The sequence below is a fragment of the Nipponia nippon genome, unplaced genomic scaffold (assembly GCF_047370975.1).
Source record: "Nipponia nippon isolate SJK-2023a ecotype South Korea unplaced genomic scaffold, ASM4737097v1 scaffold_4, whole genome shotgun sequence".
NCBI classification, from domain to species: Eukaryota; Metazoa; Chordata; class Aves; order Pelecaniformes; family Threskiornithidae; genus Nipponia; species Nipponia nippon.
In genome coordinates, this window is record NW_028262358.1 from 80,587,643 (window position 1) to 80,610,953 (window position 23,311).

Sequence of the window (23,311 nt, forward strand, 5' to 3'; positions counted from 1 at the left end):
GGTCTGCCTTTGTGCATCTCATGTTTTTACTTGACTCCTACATGCAAACATTGACAACATCTTTCAGCTTCATCCTGGCAGATATTAGGAAAATACGTGCTCTGCACTTCTCAAGAGAACAGCACCTCCATAATTTACATACAATAGCACGTGCATCAGAAGGCAAACACTTCCTGCATCTTCACAAAGACCCCTTAGCAAAAGGTTTAGAAATAGCAAAACGCATTCATAAAGGATTAACACTTTGCTTTCACCCAGTTATATGTAGTTGCATTGCCATCTTCTGCAACGCTACCCAGGAACTCAGAAGAAATCACAGCTGGGTAAAGTTTCTGAAACTTTAGCTAACAATTTTTGCCTTCTGTTGGTAAACTAGACACAGACATGGTCACCTACAAATAATTCTTTTTCATAATATTTTTTCCTTTTAATTGAATTCCGTGTCAATAACTTGTAGCTGGACTGCAATAGTAGAGGACTTTTGCCCTAGCACTGCTGATGATCCTCAGGTTTTGACTTCACAGCATGTGACATACCCAAGGAGTGCTGCAATAGCTTTTTCATCCTGTTCAGTCTTATCAATAGTCTGGCCACGAACTTAAAACTTGCAGAAACCAGAAACAAACTTGCTCAACAGGTGGGGTTTTTCTTGCAGCTGTATTCATGCATTCTCATCCCATAAACCTACGAGACCTATGAGAATTGATAACAGCTGACTCAACAATACTTTTTTTGGTCCTAAACCTGTTTGACTCTTCAAGCTGGAAGCACAAGAAAAGAGGAGATACCACTGTAACCGTGAAGACTTGACTTAGACATCCGATTTGCAGAACACTTAATTTTTCAGTGAGTTTCACTGGAAAAAAATGGCTACCAACAGACTGAGTTGGTAAAGTTGGAAAAAAAAAGAAATAAGAGAATGAAAGTTGGAAAAAAAATGAAAATGAAATATTCTGGCTTGTACTCCAAGATAAGAGCTGAAGTTGAAACAAAGATAGGATAAGGACCATGATCCTTTGGGAGAAAGCCACTCAGAGTAAAATCATCCACCTGTCTGGATGAAATTCTTTGCTTTTACCTGTTCTAAGCATATCTAGAATTAATCAATCTAAGCTCTAAACTATCCAGATCATGTAATTCTAAATTAATATACAAATTTGTTGTCTTTTTTTTTTTAAAGTGATATTTGGGTAAAAGACTGCTAAATTTTTTTAAAAAAACATAACTAAATTATGAATGAAAGTAGTTGTAATGGTAAAAGAAACTGACTTAATCAATTAATTTATTTAGTCCAGCCCCGTAGAGCCAATAAATGCTACCAATCTCCTAGAATTATGTCCATTCATAAAACCATGAGACATACAGCAACGACATTCGAACTCCTTAGCTGCTTAAGAGTAGGAGATACGACATTTGGGTTACGCAAGCTGAATGAAGCATGATCATACTGTTGCAATATAAGAGACATAAGATAACAATTTTTATGTTGTTGATGTGTGGAAAGTGGTTTGGTTTTTTTTTTTGCTGTTTAGCTTTTTTGGGACAGAAAAGCAGGTTATTGTGCATCATATTTGGCACATAAACACAACCTGGATCTCCCTGGAAAATTGTCACAGGACACGCAGTGACAGCTCTTCCCTTTTGTTGCCGAAACCAAAATACCTGCCTCAGCGTTACTCTACGCTCTGAGAAAGACTGACACCAGACATTTAGTTCATTTTCTGTCTGGTTTGTAGGAGGCGCTCAGTCAGGTGCCAGCTGTCAGGTATTGCGCTGTTGACTCCTAAGTTGACAGAGGCACCCGAGCTCCACTAGAGGATGTGAAAGTTCACATCCACTCTCTGCCCTCCACATCCTACAGTGGGGGACAAGTATGTGGCCTTCCAGGTCACGCTTCAGCTTCCTTCGCCGGCAAGAGAGGGTGCCCGGAGAGATGCTCTGATGCACTGTTTTGGGAACAGGTGCCTAAATTTCTATTCCAAACTTAAATGCACCTCAACTAAACTGAACCTTGTCCAAAATTTTCCCAGGACCAGGGTCCTCAAGGAAGGCTGACCTTAAAGAACCAAAACCTTTAAGAAACAGGGATTTTTTTTAGACATAAGTGGTCCAGATGGATTGCTAGAATACTCTTTGTAAACATGAAATAAAAAAGGAAAAAAAATGCACCAAAATGATACTGACAAGAATGCCAAACACTTTGTTTCTTCATTTTAAAAACATGTAGTACCTACCTATTTGTCTGAAAGTCTTGGGGAACAGCTGGATTAATTTAATCGAATCATTGAAAATCTTTTGGGACATATGGGTGCTGCTAAGGAAATCAGCAGAACCTGGAAAGAAATCTCAACATTAATTGACCAAAAAATATGCTAAAGTTTCTTTTCTGTTGATACATTGCCCTGTGCTTGAAAGATGGGAGGATGAAATGCATTCCCAACATATTATTAGCAGATCAAATTTAGTTTCTGCTATTACTTTCAAAGGATTTGGTGAATAGACAGCAGCATTAGTATTATCTAATCCTTCACTCAGGCCTAGGACTCAAAGATTAACAGCTGCAGATTTTATAACATTTCTAATTCAGGGATAAATCGTATTTTCTTGAATTGGATGGGTAGGTAATGTCCTAAAGTTATTTAATTCTTAGGAACCATTGACTTTACAGGAACAGACTAAGAACTCATGACCATGAAAAATTGCTAATCGGATGAAATTAGATGAAAAAAAAATCACTAATGAGAAAAACAGGATAAGAATTCCATCTCCAAGGAGGGGCAAAGCTTTGAGTCACACAGACAGGGCTGCTGTGAGGCAACAGTCCTGTTTTTGTTTTTATTGTACAATCTCATCTGCTTTCCTTACACCAAATTATTTTGGCATGATGGTACACCTTCCACAAAAACATACCTCTACCATTTACCTGGTGATTAGGGCACATTAGGGGAAAACGTGGTCAGAAAAAGGAAGAAAGAACTGAAGGAGGGAATTTTGTATAGGAGCAGGTGGGATAGTGGAATGCAGCTATTTTTTAAATAAGAAAGCACAAGTCCTATCTCTCGTTCTGAAAGACAGCCAGCTTCTGTTTTCAGGTGAAGGTACCAAGTAACGTATCCTAAACAGACAAGCACCTTTGCTGTAGTCTTAGGCAAGGTACCAAATGCAAGCTACATTTCTGTGTTCCACCTTTATGCTAGGCTTCCCTCTTCATATGCAGTTATCCAGTCTCATCTGAGATATCTAATTTTCCATATTCACCAGGTAGGGGAATTTCAGCACCTCACATCTTAAATTCCGCTCTGGGTGCATTTAGGGGTGAGACTCTTGCTATTTAAAAATCCTTTCTTAGCTATATCCCTGAAGAAGTGCATACTCTTCATTTTATAAACTATACATGCTCGTCTTTCCATTTTACACACCTATGCTTGTAGCTCTCATGTTACATCATACCAACTTGATGTTAAGAATAAGTAGTCCACATTAAAAACTGGTCTGTATTCTTACATTTGGAAGTACAGCATGTGACATTAATAAAATATAGTCAGTTACGTCAACATTTCTCAGGGAAGGAAGAATAAACAGATTCATGGTAGAATATTACATATAGATATATATCTATAATTATACATATATAAATATTAGAGTAACATGAACATGTTACTTGTTAACATGAACATAACAAGCCAGTGAAGTTAGCAGTTACTGTTGCCAGCAATATTGAAAGAAGGAAAAAACCCACCAAAACTAACATTCAGAGGAGAAATGTCGCTTTGATCTTTTGGAAGAGCAGAGATTACTGATTGGAATCAGATCCCTGTCTATGTGTTAGGTTTACGCGTAACTGGAGAAGACAATCTCCTTTAAAATTAACTTCCACTGCTGCATTTCTTTACTTATACCCCTTTATTTTCCTGCAATTAAAAAAGAAAAAAAAAAACACAAAAATCTTTGTCCACAGTCATTATTTCATTCTTTTATCTGCCACTTATCTTTTCATGTAAGAATCCTTGTCTAACTCAGATCACCAATGCAACACTGTTCTGCCGTCCCTTCTCCAAACCACATAACTTCAGGCTATGCGAAATAGCAATGTAATAAGATATAGGAATAAGGATCAAGTAATTCCCTGTTTGAAATGTTTATTTTTCCTCATTCTTCCTTTCCCATAATTACGCTTACTCTTCCATTTCAGGCCTTACCTCAACTTAATTTCAATTTCCCAATCTGTCTAGCATTGCTTCTATTTATACCCTTCTTTCTCTTTTCTGTGGTGTACTGTCTTTTCTCTCGTAGATAAAAATAAACACATACACCTAAAGAAATTAAAAAATTATTTTCTCACTATTGCTGCTACCCAGAGCACCTTTCTCTGGGCTTTCTGTACTTTCCATTGCCTTTTCCATTTCTATGCCTTTATCTTCCAACTGTGTTCCAAAGTCTGATTGTGGCCTTGCCTTTTTTTTTTTTCCATCACCTTTCTTACGTGCTCTGTTATAACCCTTCTTACAGTAGTTTGGGTTTGATCTGAAGCACTAGTCACAAATATCTTTGTGGCAGATCAGGCTCTCCATTGAAGGAACTCCATGCCAACGCTTAATTGTGAGCTACAGTAAAAGATGAGCCTAACTAAGACTCATTTTCACATTTTCCACCCATCCATTTAGTGTATTTGCTCAAGATTACTCCATGTTTTGAGCAATAGGTAATAAACAAGGCCTATCTTGTCTGTATGGACAGGAAGAGGAAAAAAAGCACTCCTTCCCTTGGGTGAAAAGTTAAATGGTGTTAGGCATCTTCAAGAGGTATCAATACGTATTTTGCTATCAGTAACACCTAGCAATAAGATTAGACTACCCTAGAGTTTCCCATCGTTCTCATTTTGGCCACCCTACACCTGCATCCGTCTGTGATTGCACTTGTCCCCACCCAAACAATTACAAACCCAGGAGTTTTCTACAGCCACGCTTTCTTCATTCTTGCACTCACACTGAAGAGGGATGAGCAACACAAACCTGAATCAGCTTTCATTTGACCACAGGAGATGATACAGATTTTTTTCCAAGCCTAGACCATGCTCTTCTATCATCTGAGGCCCTCAAGCAACCAGTTAAGCAACAGCTAACTGAGAAACCAGCCAGGCCACAAAATGTCTACAGAAAATTTCACCTCCAGGGTTAATTTCAGCTAATGCTCTCTTGGCCATGAAGTACTACTGAAACTGTCATAGGCAAAGGTTGCTTACCACATGACAGTTTAAGAAGATTCCTTTCAATTTAGGCATAAAATAGGAAGTTCAAATATTCCACACACAAACAGCAACAGTTGTCAGGCCCCACACATGCACTAGATTGGATCATGGGATAAGATATAAATCCACATTCTTCAGATCATAAATCAGTCAAACTGGCTGACTGACTGCAGACAGGACGCCCATATCACTGGGTTATTCTCCAACTGCCCATAACGAGATTCCCCAGGTGCATTCAGCACTGTGAGAACCAAGATACCAGTCTGATTCGATTGGATCCTCTTGTGTTAAGTTTCAAACTGTTGAATATGGATATCTCATGATGTTAAGAAATATGCAGTTCCAATGTTCTGATCCTATACAACTCCTCCCTTGACAGATCAATACATTTCTCAGCAAATATTTTATTTCTGAATTTTTTTTTTAATTAATTACATTCATTTGAAAACAGCTTGCCTAGCACACATTTGAGGCAAACTTATTTCACTTCATGCTAATTCTTGGATCTATATTTAAAAAAAAAAAAAACAAAAAACAAACTCACCATATGTTTTTTTGCTTTAAAATGAGGGGAAAACCCTATAAGAAGGCCAGATCTGGGGTACAAGATAACACAGACAATTTCCAACATAAATGCTAGTTATTAGGTGTCATGTAGAGTCAGGAGTTGCCATGGAATCCATTTGCTTCTAAACCAGCTCCTCCTGCTGGAATACTTTCTCATTATTATTTCTTTCAGTAGCACAAAAGGAGCTGGCTATACAAGAAATGTTATTTTAGAGTAAAGTTTCTACTATGTCTGCAATCAGACATGAAATTAAAATCTAAATTTAAAGCTATATTTCTGTTCAAATGTAAAGCTACATTACTGTGGTCAAAAGAACTAAATCATCGTAGACTTTTATGGATTCAGTAAAGCAGAGAAAACAAATTATAGCTAAAGTCTTCTTTTCGGCTTTCTTCCCATGAGTGAAAATAAATGTCATATCTGATGTCTACTGTTTACATTTTCACTACGTTACTCTCCCACATTACGCTTAACTTTTAACATTTTCATACTAGTTATTCTATGCAACGGCAGCCTCATTATCAGCCTAATTACTAACGTCCTGATATACAGAACAGTGTGTGCATGCTGGACGCTGGGTTTATTAAGCCAATGAACTCACTTGTTGTGATGTCAGTTTCAATAGATGTAGATGGATTTTAGAAGAAAAAATGCAATCATGCCTTCTAACTCTTGACATGCCGATTATTGGGTTTCAGTTCTTTTGTATACAATGTACTGCAGTAAGACTGGAAGACAATACTGGAAAGCAACCAGCAATATTAGAAAACTATGTCAGTGATTTGCAGCTTGGCATGTTAATACTTATTATTAATATTATTGTTTATTATAGACATTGACTAGCGTTGCATCTGGAAGCCCTAAACAGAAATAGGATCCTATTGTGATCAACACTGTATGGAGATAAACACAGCCCTTGCCTCCAAGAGCTTGTATTGTATGGTCCTAGCCTTGTAAACTGATCTGGGTAGACAGATTCTTGTGCCCCCACAGAGTCCCCCAGCCCTCCAAGGCTGTCAGAGCTTCCTGCCTAACCCTCCTACATGGGGAAGTGGAAAGCAAGCTTTGGGTGTAGGGAGCCTGAGCCTTCCTAATCCGTTCCTCTCCCACCCTTTAGCAAGTTGAAAGCTACGCCCAAGCTTAGGCAAGTCCACCATCTTACCAAACTTCTGACCCTTATTTACATCTCTCAAACTCAAAAGTTTTGCTCCTGACAGGAAATCAGAGGAAGGTCTGTGCCATGCAACACCCTTCCCTCTCCAGCCCTGTGTTTTCTAAGGTCCCATAGATGAGCAGGCTACAGAGAGAGAATCCTTTGCCCTGGAGGGAAAGCAGAAGGGTCATTGGAGCCCTATAATGGAAAGAAGCAGCCCAGAGTCAGTAAACAATGAAGGCTGGGCTGTTGGGACAAGACAGGGAGCCACAAGCCAAGTGTAACAGCCAGGCCGGCAGGGCAGGTGCCCCGTCAGCCAGGGCCTACCCCACACTACCTGAGCAAGGAGAGCAGGGCCAGCACGGGGATGGCGGCAAGTCCATAGCAGCAAGGCAGGCCCGAGGTCAAGCTGGGAAGGCAGACCCTGGGTCAGGGTCCAGATCAACAGGGTCCCTAGCCAGGTACAGACATAGCTACAGTGCTGCTGGAGCCAGGAACCCCTACAGCCTGGCTCAAGCAAGCACTGAGGGCAGAGGGTGTGGATGGAGCTACCAGGTGAGGCTGGTCAGGGCAATCAAGGCTTGCTACTGCACTCAGGGACCTGACACCCAGTCTTCTCCTCTCTCGCCAGTATGGCTGCTCTGACAAGTGGCTGGGTTAAGTTGTGCATCAGGACCATTTTGTGCTGAAGCCAAAATTAAAACCAGACTCCAGTACATCCTAAGGTTTTGGCACATTTCAAAAATGTGGCATTAACATCGCCAAGCTATTGCCAGACCAAAGAAATGACAATTCCTTGTTCATCTACCAGCTAAATCTGAGAGGAATTACACAGGGTAAGCAAGCCCTGGAGCTTCCCCCCTCCAGCTGCAAGTAGTGGACACTCCTCCAGAGAGGCACTGTAGGGAAACTGTCCTTTTAATAGGCTCTAGCTTCAGCTAGTTACACCCAGCCATTGCATTATGTAAACGCAGTCCCACCATTGATGAAAAATAGTCAGAATTCAGGGTTTAGACAAAACATTTGAACAGCAAGGCAAAACCTAAATAAAAAAAAACATTAATCACAGGCATATGCCAAGCCTTGGGAAACACCCCCACCCCTCAGCAACAGATTTAGCATAGTCCAAAATAGGTTAAAACTGGATTCAGGATTACAAGTCTGGTGCTGTTTCCCTGTGGCCCCTTCCAATGTAAGCAACTGATCTCACAGTGTTTTCCTCAGAGACATCATCCCCTCCGCATCGCTTCTGAAGAAAACAGCTACAAATTCAGTGCGTACTGCAGTTGCAATAAGGCATCTATTCACCACGTGGGGAATGCAGAGGAGAGCAGCAATAGGCCTGCAGAGTGCCCAAATAATTCAGAAACTGTTAAGTGAGAGAGGGGTTGCTCCCAGCTTAGTGTGCAATGCTCATAAACTTAATTGGACTCATAACCACAAACAGGTAAGAGACTAAAACAAGTAAACCTCCTGTTAAAATCCACACATGGAACGCTTCCCACCTTGCCTTACTACAAAACTGCAAGCATCCCGATGATTATGAAACACACCAAGTGCAACGCGCACCAGCTCCGGAGCTATCAGGCAGCCTCACACCCTGCATCCCTCCTTTTTGGTCTGATCAAGTCTGTTCTCCGAGGAGATGGGAGGCCGAAGGCAGAGTTTCAGTGCAGCAGAGGGGGGCAGTTCCTCTTGCTATTGATTTCATCTGAAACGGCATGTGTTATTTTGAAGTGAAGTGTATCCTTGAGACGGGTTGCGCTGCTTTCCTCCACTGAAACAAAGCAGTGATACAAGTCTACTTGTGACCTCTTAATTATCAGGTTGATAGTAAGAGCAGACTGTGGGACGGATCCCACTATTTTAAGCATTATTCTTTGGGGTGCTGAAATTTAAACAGGCTTCTGCTGACAGATTTTTCCCCCGACTAATGAAATCACTTCTTTGCTAATGAAAGCCAGGCCTTGGGAAAGGAGATTTCGGTGATAGCGAGGAGTTGGCGGAAGCCTGACGCAGCTCCAGCTCCGCTAGCACGCGTGAGTAAATGCAGATCTCACGCTGTACCTGAGGCCTGGAGGAGCCCACCCTCCCGAGGAGGTCCCTCCCGCCGTGAGGAGGCTTGCCTGGCTTCCCTGCGGCCGGCCTGTCCCAGGGCGAAGCCCCCACCTCCATGCTCTCGTTTCTCTTGGTTTGGGACAGGGATAGCAAAACCCAGCCTAGCAAGCCGAAGCGAATAAAATAACGGAAAGGGGACATTTCCTCCCCATCGCCCCTTGCAAAGCTCGGACACCTCCGTTGAGGGGCGAGGAGGGCAGCTCCGGCCCCAGGCAGATGGGGAGCAGGGGGTGCCGGGCACCGGCGGCCCGCGTCGTGCGGGCCCCGCTCGCCGCCTCGTTTGCCCCCCCGGGGCCGCGCTGCAGGTGAGGGGACGCTAACTGGGACAGCAGGGTTGAGTCAGTACGGCGCGAGGTGTGTCCGCCCGCGTCCGTCTGTCCGCGGCGACGGCGCTGGGGGGACGGGGTGGGGGCGGGGCGCGCCGTGAGGCGCCGTTTCTCGCGCTGGCGCGCACAGACGCTCTCGTGCCAGGGGCCGGCGCGGCGCGTGGGGCGCTGCGGGTCCGGCGGCCGTTGGCGGCGGCCGTTGGCAGCGGGGGGGGGGGAGCGGGAGGCGGCGCGGGGCCGCTGCCGAGTCAGCGGAGAGCCCGGCGGGGAAACACCGCAGCCGAACAAAGCCCGCGGCCGCTGGGAAGCCTCCCCCGAAATGCTCCAGAGGCTGGGCGGGGGCGCGCAGCGGCGGCCCGGCTCTGCCCTCCCACGAAGGAGAGCCGTGAGAGAGAGGCGGCAGAGCCCGGGGGCGCCCGGCTGGCTGCGGCCGCCATCGGCGCTAGGGCCCGCCGCCTCCGCCAGGAGGAGGGCGAAAGAAATAGCGCCGCGGCGACCCGAAGGGGAGAGGGGTCACCCGCGACCGAAATGAGGGGAGCGAACCCTGCCTGGGGGTGGGCTGCACGCAGCGGGGGCAGGGCGCGGCAGGCCCCGCGGGAGGCAGCCAGGCCGCCGGCGTGGGTCTCGGAGCCGCCTGCCCAGCGCCGGGCCGGCCGTGTGGCTGGGGGGACCTGGCGCAGGTGAGGGGGGAGCCCGGAGCGCAGCACCGACGCCGCCCGGGCCGCTGGTACCCGGGGCAGGAAGGAAAAAACAAACAATCGTGCACCAGGAAGGAATACAGGAGCGAAGCAAGATGTCCTTGAAGGCGTAAGGAGGGCAGGAAACAGTTTTTAAAGTTTGTCATGTCTTCAAAGTTCGTTTCCAGTCCCGTGTCCTTCCCGAGCCTCTCATCCCGTACAAGGGCATTTCAGCTCGGTCCGGACGTTCAGTATAGCAGGCTCCCTTGGAAAAGCAGAAGGCAGGAGAAATGTGCCTGGGGGTGACTGTTACTGACCATAAAGTAGATTTTTTTTTTTTAACGTTTCTTCATATTTAGTTTATGTTTTCGTTCGCTGCTCCACGTCGCTGTGAGATAGGTTGACTTCCGATCATTAGCAGGAGTGTATTCAAGAAGATAAGGGCTAAAAGGTACTGACCTTTGACTCTACTGGAAAAATGAATATAAATCATCTCGTTACATTTATGCCAAAAACAATAAAATTGAGAGGAGCGCGTGGTCAAGAGAAGTGCCCCCCCCCCCCAAGCATCCCTTAAAAAAAATCCACGGATATACCGCCAAAAAATGTTTAAAAGAGTTGCCAAGAGGAACTGACAAGCACGCTGCTGGTGGAGCACTCTAATTTTGCGATGTTTCTGTAATTATTTTTAAGAGAGGCGTTCGGAACCGCTTTACATCTGAGGGCCGGTATCCCGTTAGCCGTTTCCTGCGTTTGGTTAGGGAACCGGCTTTCCCGCCGCCCTGCTCCCCTGAACGGCCTAATCACATTAGCAAAAGAGCAGGAATAAAGTACCTAGAGCACGGCGTGAGTCTTGGAGGTTAAGATCTAGATCAGTTAAAACATATTAATTGCTTCTGAATGGTCTCAAAGAGCATTTGCCGTGTATATTTATGTCAATAAAGCCTTGATTAGGGCACGGATGGAAATTCACATCACACTCCAATTCACCAGGGTACCCAAGTGCCTGGGTCTGAAGTTACCGGTCTCTTAAAAAAAACCACAAAAACCCCACCACCCTCCGTCTCCTACCGGCCCGGCCGGGGCCGCGCACCCAGCGCGGCCGCCGGGAGGAGGGACCCTGCCGGGCGGGACCCCGCCGCCTGGCCGGTGCCCAGCGGGGGGAGGTTTGGCCCGTCGGGGCCTGCGCGTTGCCAATACCAGGCCGATGGAGTTGGGTTGGTTTTGGTTTTTTTTTAAGCAATCGTGAGAGCGACCCGCGTGGTTAAGTCGCTAATCCTTACCTTTTTAAAACGCTATCGGGAAAGCGGTGTATAAGCGATGTCTTATGCTTGAAAAGATTTTTCTCTCTGCATAAGAAATGGCCACCTTATTCTTGGGGGGGGGGGGGGGGGGGGATTAGTAAACGCATCCAAATTCATAAACCAATAAATATATCAGAGTGCGCCAGAATGTGCTGGAGAAGAAACTGGATCAGACGTGTCCTACAGGGAAATGGCCCAGTGGGGGTTTGCCTTCTTTCCCCCCCCCCGCCCTGATGTGTACAGCTCTCTCCCCCCTCTCTTTCCCCGCACACGCCGCGGTGTACGCTGCGTATTGCGCCTGGCTACACAAGTTTTCTGCTACATGCAGTTGGAAACCTGTCTGTGAAACGCCTTGTTTTCACCCAGCCTTTCTTCAGGGATCCCAAGTTATCGTGCGTCTGTTTCCATCAAATGGCGCTGCGGTACCTGTTTATTCAATTTTCCAACATCGTCTGTTTTCCAGAGTGTTCTCACCCGAGAATAAAAGCACCTGGGCTGCGCACAGCCGCCCCTGTGCCGCGGGGTCCCTCTCGGCCCCCTCCCTCCCCGCCCCGACCCGCGGTGCCGGCGGCAGGACCCCGACGCCCAGCCGCTCCCTGCCCCGCTGCGGGGGGTGCCGGGCCGGCGGTGCCCCCCCGGACCCCCGGGGCTCGGCCCCGCCGCCCGCAGGTGCCCCCTCCGCCCCGTCCCTGCGCTCGCCGCCGTGAGCTCCGCTCCGACGGCTGGGACGCGGAGGAGTAACGGCGGTGCGGGGGTCCCGGGGCGGTGCGCTCACTTGGTTTGTTTGACAGCATCGTGTGCTCCCCTCCGGGAGAGGCGAGCCCCGCTGGGGGCGGCGGGAGCCCCGCTGCGCCCGCCGCGGGCGGCATCGGGCTCCCGGCTGGTACGAAGACCGGGCATTTCGTTCGGGGGGCTGCCTTTCTCTGCGTACCTGGAACAGGGCAGCGCTAGCGCCGGTCTCCGCTTTCAGAAGCCGCGTATTTTGACGAAGGAAAACAGAGCTAATGTCCCTGAGACGGCCAAGTCCTCCCCCCATTCGGGACCTGCCTCCCGAAATCTGCTGGCGGCGTCCCCAGCGCCCTGACCCCGCGCTGGCGGTGCTGCAGCGCCGTGGCTTTGTCCGTGGCTGGTGCCACTTGGGAAGCTGCGATCGCCTTTCGTACGCCGGTCCGTTCACATCTTGTACTTTATCTACCGTAGCATTTATACATTAAAAATCTACAGAGGGGCTCGTCGAGCCCGGGCCGCCGGGCTCCGGCCACGGGGGGAAGCGGGGCGGCCGCTGACTCCCAGCCGGGCTGCCGCGGCGGGGAAGCAACCGGGTGCCGGTGCACCGGGGCAGCGGGCTCTCTGCGAGCCGCTGTCCTCGCTGGGGCCGCGTAGGGCTGTAAGGTGGATACTCATGCTTGCCTGGTATAAATTAGCAGAAGTGTATCCGACTGGTTTATTTATTTTTCCCAAACCAAGGGTGTTATAAAAGACATTCTCTGCGGCTCATGTTGACAAATAACTCGTGAGCTACCTGACAGCGTTAGTCCAGTTGTTGCCCATATGTCTAAATACCCTCGAAGAGACGTCAGTGCCGTTTAGCGAGAGAATTACCTCAAATGAAAACCAGAAGGAAGATGGGGTGGTTTTTTTTCTTCTCCCCCAAACCCACTTTACACCTGATGGCAGTAACACACAGGGAGGCTTTTTGAAAATTCAGTGTTACCTTCCCCCACGGCAGCGATCGCTTTACAACGTGACGGGGGGCGGGGAGGGGTGCGCTTTTTTTTTTTTTTTTTTCTCCTTTTCTTTCTTTTTTTTTTTTTAATCCATACCTTCACTAAATGACTTGCGTTCGTGTTTGTTTAACAACGGGTCGCTTCGGTAAACGAGGCGATCAAAAGAGCGTTTGAGACTACGTGGATCCATTTCTCTACTGCTTGTAGACGCCTGGCCACCCAGAGGAGTTGTTGAATGCCTCTCCTTCCACCCTTCCTTTATTTACCCAAATGAAGACAGGGAAAGCTTTTAACCGAAGGGAGATTTAAGGTGATAAGCAGCGAACAGGCGGTCGGCACTGGAAGCCTGGGCTTCGAGCTGCAGCCCACCGTGGAGTAAAAGGGCTGGGGTGTTTCAAAGGCTATTTTTTTTTTTTTCCTTGACATTTTTCTTCTTTCGAAAACCGAGACCGCTTCTTCTCCCTCGAAATATTCCGACGGGTTGCCTTGCGACTGCATTTTAAACAACTATTTTAGCCCAACTCTCGCACCGACTGCTTCGGTAATTATTTCAGGCTTTTGAGCGTCCCTCACGGTTTTAGGGAAGACTCTACAACCCTTCTCCCCCCCACCCCAGGCGCTCTCTTTCTGCTCTACCTATATATTTTTTTTTTTCAGGAGCCAGCAGTTGGAGCTGCCTCTGGGGTTTGGGGTTTTGGGGGGGGTTGTTGTTTGTTTTTTTTTTTTTTTCCAGGGGACTAGCGAGATTAGGAATAACCCCGCTCGCTGGGAAAGAAAGACACCCCCCCCCCCCTCGCTCCGCATCCACTTTGCGGGCAGTTTGAAAGCGCCTCTATCTCCTGATTTCTCCCACGCACGGCCGCTTTGCTTGCGGGGGGTGGGTGGGTGTGGGTGTGGGGGGGTGTGCCTAAAACAGTCCCGAGGGACCTCGGCCGCTCCTCTCCGGTGCCCAGCGGGGAGACCGGAGGCTCGCGATGGCCAAAAAAAATTAAAACAAAAAACACACAACACCCCTCCAAATAAATAAAAATAAACCCCAAAACAGAGCGGAGCGGGCAGGTACGCGGGGGGGTGGGGGGGGGCGCGCGGGGACGCGCGCGGGGGTTCCCCCCCGCGCGCGTCCCGGCGCGCGCCCCCCCCCCCCCTCGGCGGCACTGCTAGGTCAGAGGGCGGGCGCGGAGGAGAGAAGGGCGGGGCTGTGACGTCACCGTCCCCTCCACCAGTAGGAGGCCGGGCGCGGGGTAGCGGCGGCCAATGGGAAGCGAGGTGGGTCCGTGAGTGACATTACGGGAGGGGCTGGGCCGGGGGCGGGGGGTGGGGGGGGGCCGGGAGCGAAATGAAGTTGTGCTAAAAGGCTTTTAGCCATCAAGAAGTTATTAGGCATTTCTCAGCCGCAAATTAGGGATTCTTCATTAATGCCAACCTCGCCCCCCCCTCACCCCACCCTACCCCCCCCCCCGTTATGTGCGAGGGAGAGCCTGGGAGCCGATAAAGGGGATGGGGAGGCGGCAATGTCTGTCTGCCCATCGGTGTGAGGAGCAGTGACAGGCGCAAACTTTTCCCCGTGCCATTAATGAACCAATTAAAGAGTTGGGCTCCTCACCCCGGGAGAGCTCTCTGCAGGCTGCCGGGCTCAGGGACTCCAGGTAGGTAACGAGAAGATCATTACAACCCACCACAAGCTGCCAGCCTCAGCAAGGAGCCGCAGTGATGTGCGGGGCTAGGCTGTGGGTCGCTTCCCCCCGGTGGAAAAAAAGGAAAAAAAAAAAAAAAATCGGTTGGAAAAATGTGATGTTTGGGGCGGGGGGGGGTCCGGCTCGGGGCAGGGCCGGGCAGAGCGTGCCTCCCCCGGTCGGGGTGAGCTCGGGCGGACACCCCCCAGACCCCAGCCGGGGGGGGAGGAGAGCACCCGAGACGAGGGGGGGAAATAAAAGAAAACCAAAAAAAAGAGTAGGACTGCTCCAGGAGTGGAAGCGCTCGCCCCGCGGCGGGGCTGGCAGCGCGGTGCGCGGGGAGGTGCGGCCGCCGCCGCGGTGCCAGCGCGGGAAGCGCGGAGCGGACGGCGCGGTCCCCCCCGCCAGCACCGACAGCAGCCGGTAACTCCTGCGCCTTTGCCGGGAGCCGGGGGCCGGTTCCTGCCGGGGGTTCCTTCGGGTCACGCCGCGCACACCTGGGCTGGGGAGGGTGAGGGCTGTGGGAGGAGAGTGCGGGGCAGGCTCCTCTGCGGGCGCGCTAGATGGGAAAATGTACTTCTGCTCTTTTTTTTTTTTTTTTCCCTCTGGTGGGAGAAAATACTACACCCGCCGGAGGCTGTTTGTTGATTATTACTTCTCGCGGGTCCGCTGCGGCGTTGCGTAGCGGCTCTCTCACCCCAGGACTGCTGTTGTCTTCACAGAGGCTCCCGGGGAGTCACCCAGCGCCCTGGGAGGCAGCCCACGGCCGGGCGTTTCGGGCCTCGGATTGACAGCGGATCACGGGAAGAAATGGGATTATTATGACCCTCTTCCGAGGAGCTACGCTGCCCGCCATGAGTAGGGAAAAAGGCCAGAAATACCTCGTTTGGTTGCTGTCTGGTGCCGCAAGCTTCTAGCTGTTTTTTGGTTTTATTTTTTCCTGCAGTTGCTTGGAGTCTCTGAGCTGCATTGGATAAATACCTTTCCCATCCGATTGACTCTGCTTTTCAGAGAGTTTTTTTTGTTTGTTTGTTTGTTTTTTAAGAACACCTCTCTGGTCTTCAATACTTGTTTGCATTTTACGCAACTGAACGGTTTCTCCGAGTAATGGCCGCGCTCAGAATCACTGCCTGATGCTCCGGAGAGATGAATTGTAGCTGAAAGTTTCCCTTCCACCTTTGGATGAATCTCTGGAGTTTAAATTGTAGGAAGGAAGGGGGAAAAAACCACGATGAAAGAGAAGTCCAAAAATGCTGCCCGGACTAGACGGGAGAAAGAAAACAGTGAATTTTATGAACTGGCTAAATTACTACCCCTGCCCTCCGCTATCACCTCGCAGCTGGACAAAGCATCCATAATCAGACTCACCACCAGCTATTTAAAAATGAGGGTGGTTTTTCCAGAAGGTAGGTGGGAATGCCTATTCGCCTCTATTTCCATGCCGATCCAGGTGTCGCTTGTCGCTTTTACTTAAAAAAAAAGAAAAAAGTGAATCGCATGGGGTGTCGTGCTCGGAGGCAGGGTGCTCTCCGCCGTCACTTTTCTCTGTCGTAAACACTTTCCCTTCAGTTCCTACGACAGGTTTGGTTAGGGACTTACGGTGCTTTTGTCAACACTTGAAGGCACTGAGCTCTGCTGCGTGTTCTGCTAAAGCAAACACGGGTTTTCTTTCCCCCCGGTCCCCCAGCAAGGTCTGCATCCCCCGCCAAGCACGTGCGTGGCGAAAGAGGGGAGGCTTCACCCCTATTTATAGCCATACTATGGGGGGAGTTAATATATGGGTAAATATTTACATAAGTCTTGTGCAAAGTCCTAAAGCCTTAGTTCAAGCAGCGAGCAAAGGTGCGGTTTACAGGTACGGCACAGGCGCACCGGCGTGCTCAGACGCGCACACACGCACAGCCTAAATAAATAAGCCAAGCGCACCGAATCGCATCTTGAATGGGATGTGTGTCTCGCCCTGAGGATCATTGGGGCAGTCTGAGGGCGTTAATCGCCCTCGGAAAATTTTAACAGGCGGTTTGTACTCGGACATATTCAATCCCCCTGCCTGCCCAATGCCGCAAGCCCAGCGACCCGGCCTGGGCCTGGTTCTCCTCCACGCTCGGGCAGCAGTCACCTTCACGGTGACTTCCAGGGCAGCAGCGACGGGCCCGCCTTGTCTAGCAAAAGCAGACTTAAGCGTCCGACAGTATTCCTTGCCTTTAAGTAGAATTAAGATTTAAAGCGACCGTCTCGGGGCTTCTAGACTGGCTGCCAAGAAAAACAAAGAGCACAGAAAGTTAAGAGAGTCGGAATAAAGTTCTCCTGTGTTCTCACTCTATTGTTTTTATAAGATGTAGGGAAAAAAATTCAAAATACTTCACGAATCTTTTATTTAGATTGAGAGAACTCGACTGAAAGATAGTATGCATGAAAGAAAAAGTATGAAGAGCTTTTTTTCCCAACCTAATAACAAAATTCGCTGCATCTTTCGTTGAAAAGTGTGTGTACGAGAAACAACGTAGCATAGATGTGTCCCTCTGTGCTTTCTGTAGTTATACCTCGAGTCGGTCGGTTGGTCAGTCTGTCTGTCTACCATGTTTTACAAGTCAAGAGTGGGTATACGGCCTGGTTTTGTTTTGCTTTGCTTTAGATGTTTTGTTGTTTGTTTGTTTGTTTGTTTGTTTAACCTGATTAAGTCTGTAAACTATTGGTCCTAATCTAGTTTTTAAAAATAAATACGCAATCGGGCAGTCATTTGGACTGGGGGAGGTATCCCCCCCACCCCCCCGGTTGCATATGAACGCTTATACCTAGAGTCCACAGAAGTAATTTCCAATCTAGTGCATCTTGCAATAGTCTCTTTAAACAATGTGCCATGTCTCCAAGTCACTTAGAACCAAAGAAGGGATAAATGAAAGCTATAACGCCTGAAAGCTTTAAGAAAAATGATAATTAAAGCCTTCATCAAGCCGCTTTCCTCTCCTATGTGATCTGCCGCCTTGAAGATCATTATGCGGGGCAGCCCTCTGTTTCAAAGGGGACCGAGTTGTCCTTTATACTGTCAGCGCATACTTTATAAAAATAAAGCTATTGCAAACTCTGATGCCCATGATGTTCCTAAAAGGATTATTAGCAATGATTTGTCAACTCCTGCGGTCTCAGTAGGCTACCTTTCTGCGTGATTTCGAGCAGGTCTCGTCAATTACTGGTGCCTATGTAGCGGGTTGTTTGATCAGAAGAAGCATATGGTGTTGCTTGTAGGCTGTGAGTAATCACGGGAAGAGCAGAATGGCTGATCCCCGTCCCTCGGTGGCAGCGCAGGATGTTTGAATGCCCTGGGGAACCGTGTGGCGAAGTGCGCCGGGGCCGGGGCCGCTGCCGGCCGCCGCAGATGCTAATTTGAGCGCGGAGACGGAGGGGGCGGCCGAGCGGGGCTGCGGAGGCAGCAGAGCCTTCGCGGCCTAATTAGAGGCAAACTGCAAATTAAAAAGAAAGGCAGCCAGCAGGCACGAAAGGGCTCGGCCCTCCGAGGCGCGCTGCCGCGGGAGGCCCGGCGCCGGGCGGGCGGCGGATCCACGCGTGACCGCCGCGCCCCCCACCCCTCCCCACCCCCGGAGCCGCGCAGGGCCGCGGGCGGGGGGCACTGCGGGCTGGGCGCAGAGGCCCGAGAGCGGGGGCCGCGGCGCGGCGTGGCGCCGGGCGGTTTCTCCGCGGCCCCACGCGTGTTCCCTCTCCCTCCCACGTCCTTCCGAGGAGGCGGGTGGGGGTGAGCGGGAGCGCGGCCCGGCAGCCGAGCCGCGGTTAATCACGAGCGATTCGCCCACGAGTGACTCCCCCACGAGCGGCCTGCCGGCGCTGCGCCGGTGTCCGGCCGTGCGGGAGCCGAGCACGGGGCCGGGTGATTTTTGCCCCGGGACCTCGGGGGGCGGCGGGGGCTGCGGGGGAAGGGGCAGGAGCGGGAGGAGCGGCCGGGCGTACGCACCGGCCCGTTCGGCTCGTCCGGCTGCAGCGGGCGGGAGGCGAGGAAGAGGGGGGGATCCTGGTCTCCTGGTGCCCCCCGCCAGAAAAAAAGAAGTCACTGCTTGGCTGGGAAGGGAGGGCAGGTAGCGGCAGCCAGGGAAATCGCTCACCCAAAGGAAAAGCCTTTCTGAAAGCAGGAGGCAGGGTAGGGATGTTGGAAGGATCGAATGGGGGGCCCGATTGCTGGTTTTTCCCTGGGGAGGAAAGCGGTACAAGCATCGGGACGGACCCGGGGAGTTGGCCAAAGGGCTTGGGGATGGGTAGCAGGAGGCTCGGCGAAGTGTCATGCCATACATCTAAGGACTTCTTGGAGGAGTCGGGACAGAGAAGCGTTGCCTCCGTAAGAGCGAGCTGCCGTTCCAGTGTAACCCACCCCCCCTTCCCCCGGTACAAGAGCGGATTTCCATCTGCCCGGAGAGTGCTTGCATAGGGGCTGGTTGTAAATAATCACGTACAGAAAGATATACACTCCTCATCGCCGCGCACACGCGGGGCTGGGGACAGGGGGACGGGCGGGAAGAATCGGTGTGCGTTTGTCTGCATATTTTTACGGCTGGAGGGTTCCTAGAGAGAGAGAAGGTGGGTAGATTTCGGGTTCGTTTTGGAAACGAGAGAGATTTCTGGGAGTGGGACGCCAGGAGAGTCACGCACACAGAATCATCGCGGTGCCGTTTCCGTCTCACCCCCCAGAAATCTAAACACAAACCGGTGGCACCGAATAAACTTGATAAACCGAGGAGAGGTTTTCCAACGAACTCCCTCTCGTAATGGCTGTGTAATTCTCACGAGCTATTAAAACGCCTGGGTTGTTCCCTCTACCCCTGATTTCACTTTACTACGTCTCCAGCAGATTAAAACTGTCAAGGGCGAAAAGCGTTCAGTGGCTTAGGTAGCTTGCATCACCTCAGTGCTAAAACTCCTCTGTCTCCGGGGGAGAGAGCCTATAAGACACACAGTAGTTTTCGGTGATCAGACAGCTTTTGGAAAGGCTGAAGATCTGCTAAATCGCTGAGGACAGTAAGGAAGATTTTTTTTTTTTTTTAAAGGAGAACTTCCTGATAAATTCACTCGTGAGTTAACGCTTATTTAAAAAAAAATCCTAAAATTGCAATTTAACATTAAACAGTTAATGGCAAGTAACGTAGCCTCAAAAAATATCTAGAAAAATCTCCGGAATGTCGAAGGACTAAAAGAATTTTTCTTCAAAAAAGACCCGGTCGCTATAACTAGCGGGGTAATTCTTCACCGACCCTCGCCAGTACCCAACAGTGAAGGAAGAAAAAAAAAATCAAAGCCACCACCACAAAAAAAAAAAAAAGTGGAAAGTGGCGCAATAAATAGTTTTTGTTTGGTTGGTTTTTTTTTTCTTTTTTAGTTAGGAATATTTTGAGGGTCCCATTCTCCTTACGCGAACAGAGAGGGAAAAGGAGGGTTTGCAGTCTCTGTCCTACTGGGGACGGATCGTTTAGGCGCGGAGAGGCGTTTGATTTTCCAGACAAAAGCAGGGGCTCCGTTTACATAAACTTTCGCCGAATCAGGATGGTTAACATTTCAATATTGAAACCCTTAATCTTGTTTTATTTTAAAGGGGGAAGAGATCAGCAGGGAAAAAAAAAAATCAGTTTCCCACGTGGATAGGTGATTTAATGCTGTTTTTCTTACTGCTAAGGGAAATGATTGAGCATTAGGTTTCAGTGTTTATTTTCTTACAGAAGTTTTTCTCATTTAAGCTGCAGTTTACTCTCCACGCTGCCTCTCTGTTTAATTCCAGTTTTGATGTGAACTTAAAATGTGAAGTGCAGAACTAAACTACCAGCATGATCGTTGAAAAAGCAGATTTATGTGTTAGAAAGAATACTAAGTGAGATGAGTGGGAAAAAATCATATTTTCTTTAGAAACACCCTCTCCCTTCTTAGTAACATGCCACCGTTTTAATGTTGGAGGATATTTTTCAACTTGCACATAAATAGCGTGTGTTCGCAAGTGCATTGGTGCAAAAACTTCCCAGTTTCTTCGGAATAAGGGCTATTTGAATTTGCATCTTCTGTAGAAGCGAAGAAGTAGTTGGCGCTCGAAAACTGCCCTGATTTTTTTCCCCCTCTCTCCAATTTGGGCATGGTTCCGTTTGTTTGCATTTCAGAGCGCGATTCCCTTACCCCGTGTGTGCCAAAATGCTGGTATTTCTTTCTAGAGCGAATCAGTCTCGGCATTATTTCCACTACCGTTTTCTTAATAGGGTTGTTTGTTTAGCCAACAGGACTTTTCCTCCCTCTTATTATTATTTTTATAAAGAAAGCGGGATGCTAACTTATCTCCGCTTCGAATGAACACGTGTGATTTACCGAGATAATAAATCTTTACAAAACCTTGCTAATGGCATCCGCAGGCAGTTGGAAATGAGCAGCATTTTTTTTTTTTTAACATAGCTTATTCCATTTCATCTGAACCCTCCGACGGCGACCCACTCCTTCACAGACGCCTCATTTGGCCGAGATTTTGAGTTATCATTAACCACTGCCTGTTAAATTAACTGAGAAATCAGCCCTGTCGGGCGTCAGGCGATGGCAAAACGGAGCGCTGGCGGTAAACTGTTTAATTAAATGGTTAATCGAATCAAGCTAATTCCTCGATAAAACATCCAGTTGTCTTTTCGCTTGCCGGTGACTAGGACCTACAGCTTCTGTCCCCGCGGCTCCCGATGCTGTTATTTGTCATTTTTTCCCTGGGCAGCGAGGTAAAATGCCCGCCTTGAGGATGGGGACCGAGCTGTCCTGCCTCCCTCTCCCCAAACGACCGTCCGTCCGCCGCTTCTCCCCGGAGCAGCTGCAGGCAGGGACAGAAGGCAGCAGCGGGGCCAGGCTGGGGCGATGGGGAGAGGGGGAAGGTGCTGCTTTACGAGCCGCACACGGAGGTGAAACGCCCGTGGCCGCCGTAAAGCTTTACGAGCGCCTTCCCCGAGCAGGTTGCACGAAGCCGGCGTGCGGGGACGGGAGGGGAGAGGGGCCGGGGCCGCCCCTCCTCGCCCTCCCCAGCGCCGCGGGGGCGGCTGGCGGGGCCCGGCCTGGAAGGGGCGAGCCCCGGGGCGGAGGTGGCCGAGGGTCCCGCATCCCTGGCCCTCGGCGGGGTCAGCACCCCCGGCGGCGCGGGCGGGCGAGCCGCCGCTCCTCCATCTTTAATAAAGCAGAGAGCGGCTGTTAAAAGGGCAAAACAAACGCGGCGAAACAAAAGCGAGCGGAGACGTCCCCGGGCCGCGGCCCCCGGGAGGCGGCGGGGAGAGCCCGGGAGCGGGGCGGCGGGGCCGCTGCCCGGAGAGGGAGTTTTAAGAAGCGCTTGGAAGGGAAACGCGCGGTGGAGCTCCTTGGGCCCGGCTTAAGCAAGCCTCCGGGCGAGCCCCCTGCGCTTCTCCCTCTTCCCATCCTCAGCGACGGGAGAAAACTCTGCCCACGGGGCCCCGTCTCCGAGCCAGCACCCACCCGGCGTGCACGGCTTCCGTGGGCCTCGCAGCGCTACCCGCGCCCGTGGGCCCCGCAGGGCGGGGCGGGCAGTGCGGCCCGGCAGGGCGCGGGGGAAAGTCCCCCGGGGACCCCCCCGGGGGTCCCCACACACACACCCCGGAGGTAGCTGCCCCTCAAAGCCTGGCCCCCCCAAAGAAGCGGATCTGGAGCTCAGGCTGGGCTCTTCGCTAAGTGATTTTTAAACGGGTACGTCAAATCGCCCGCTCTGCCGTTGTTTTCGCTACCGTGAATCCGGATTGCGCTGAGATTTCATGACGGATAGTCCGTTGGGGAAATCGTAGTAGCCGCTTTTAAAAGCCGGCAAATCAACACAACGTAGATAAGGGCTTGCATCTTCTGGCCACCCCACCCCCACCGACCACCCCCGCCCCCCTTTGCTATTGCCAGACAAAGGAGGGGGTCGAGGTGGGTTCTGCGCTGCAGATGCTCACAGAGGGACAAGTAACCCGGAGATCAACCAGGGCCAAGGAGCTGCCCGGGCCTCCTGGAGTCTCGTTTCCCTGAGCCTGCCTTCCTCCGTCTTTGCCTAGACCAAGTTAGAAATGACTGAGGAATCTCTTCCCCCTTCCGTGGGACAGGAGAGCTTCTTGCGACAATATCGCCACTGGGTAGGGACGATATCCACCCAACCCCTCCATTGGCTGCCGGCGTCAAGGCTTGCATCAATCAAATGATGAGGGGAAGGACAGGGCCAAGGCAGCCCAGCGCCGGGGCGCTGGCCGTGGGCCCGGCTTGCCTAGTGCCGGGGTGGGCACGGCCGGGGAGAAGGCATTTCACATGGACTGGCCGGTGTAGCTGTCCCATGAAACCGATTGAGATGCTTTTTGATGGGGAAGGCGCAGCGGTTTTCCATTGGGAAGTGCTGAGGGAAACGATGAGTCAGCACGCTCGCTCCGCGCAGGATCCGCGCAGGATCCGCTCAGTCTCGGCGCACGCTGTTAGGTAACGCGGCTGTTGTTCGCAAACTAAGCAAGAGCCTGGCTAAAATGCCTTGCT

General features: G+C 50.3%; 1 protein-coding gene across 1 annotated transcript in view; it reads left to right on the top strand.

Annotated features, from left to right (window-relative positions):
* Window positions 1–14,629: 14,629 nt before the first annotated feature.
* SIM1 (SIM bHLH transcription factor 1) overlaps window positions 14,630–23,311 on the top strand; it is a 54,290-nt gene continuing 45,608 nt past the window's right edge. Inside the window, exons 1-2 of the mRNA XM_087776896.1 lie at window positions 14,630–14,767; window positions 15,517–16,200. Coding sequence (XP_087633022.1) covers window positions 16,026–16,200 — 175 coding nt within the window. The 5' untranslated portion in view covers window positions 14,630–14,767; window positions 15,517–16,025. The remainder of the gene's footprint in view (window positions 14,768–15,516; window positions 16,201–23,311) is intronic.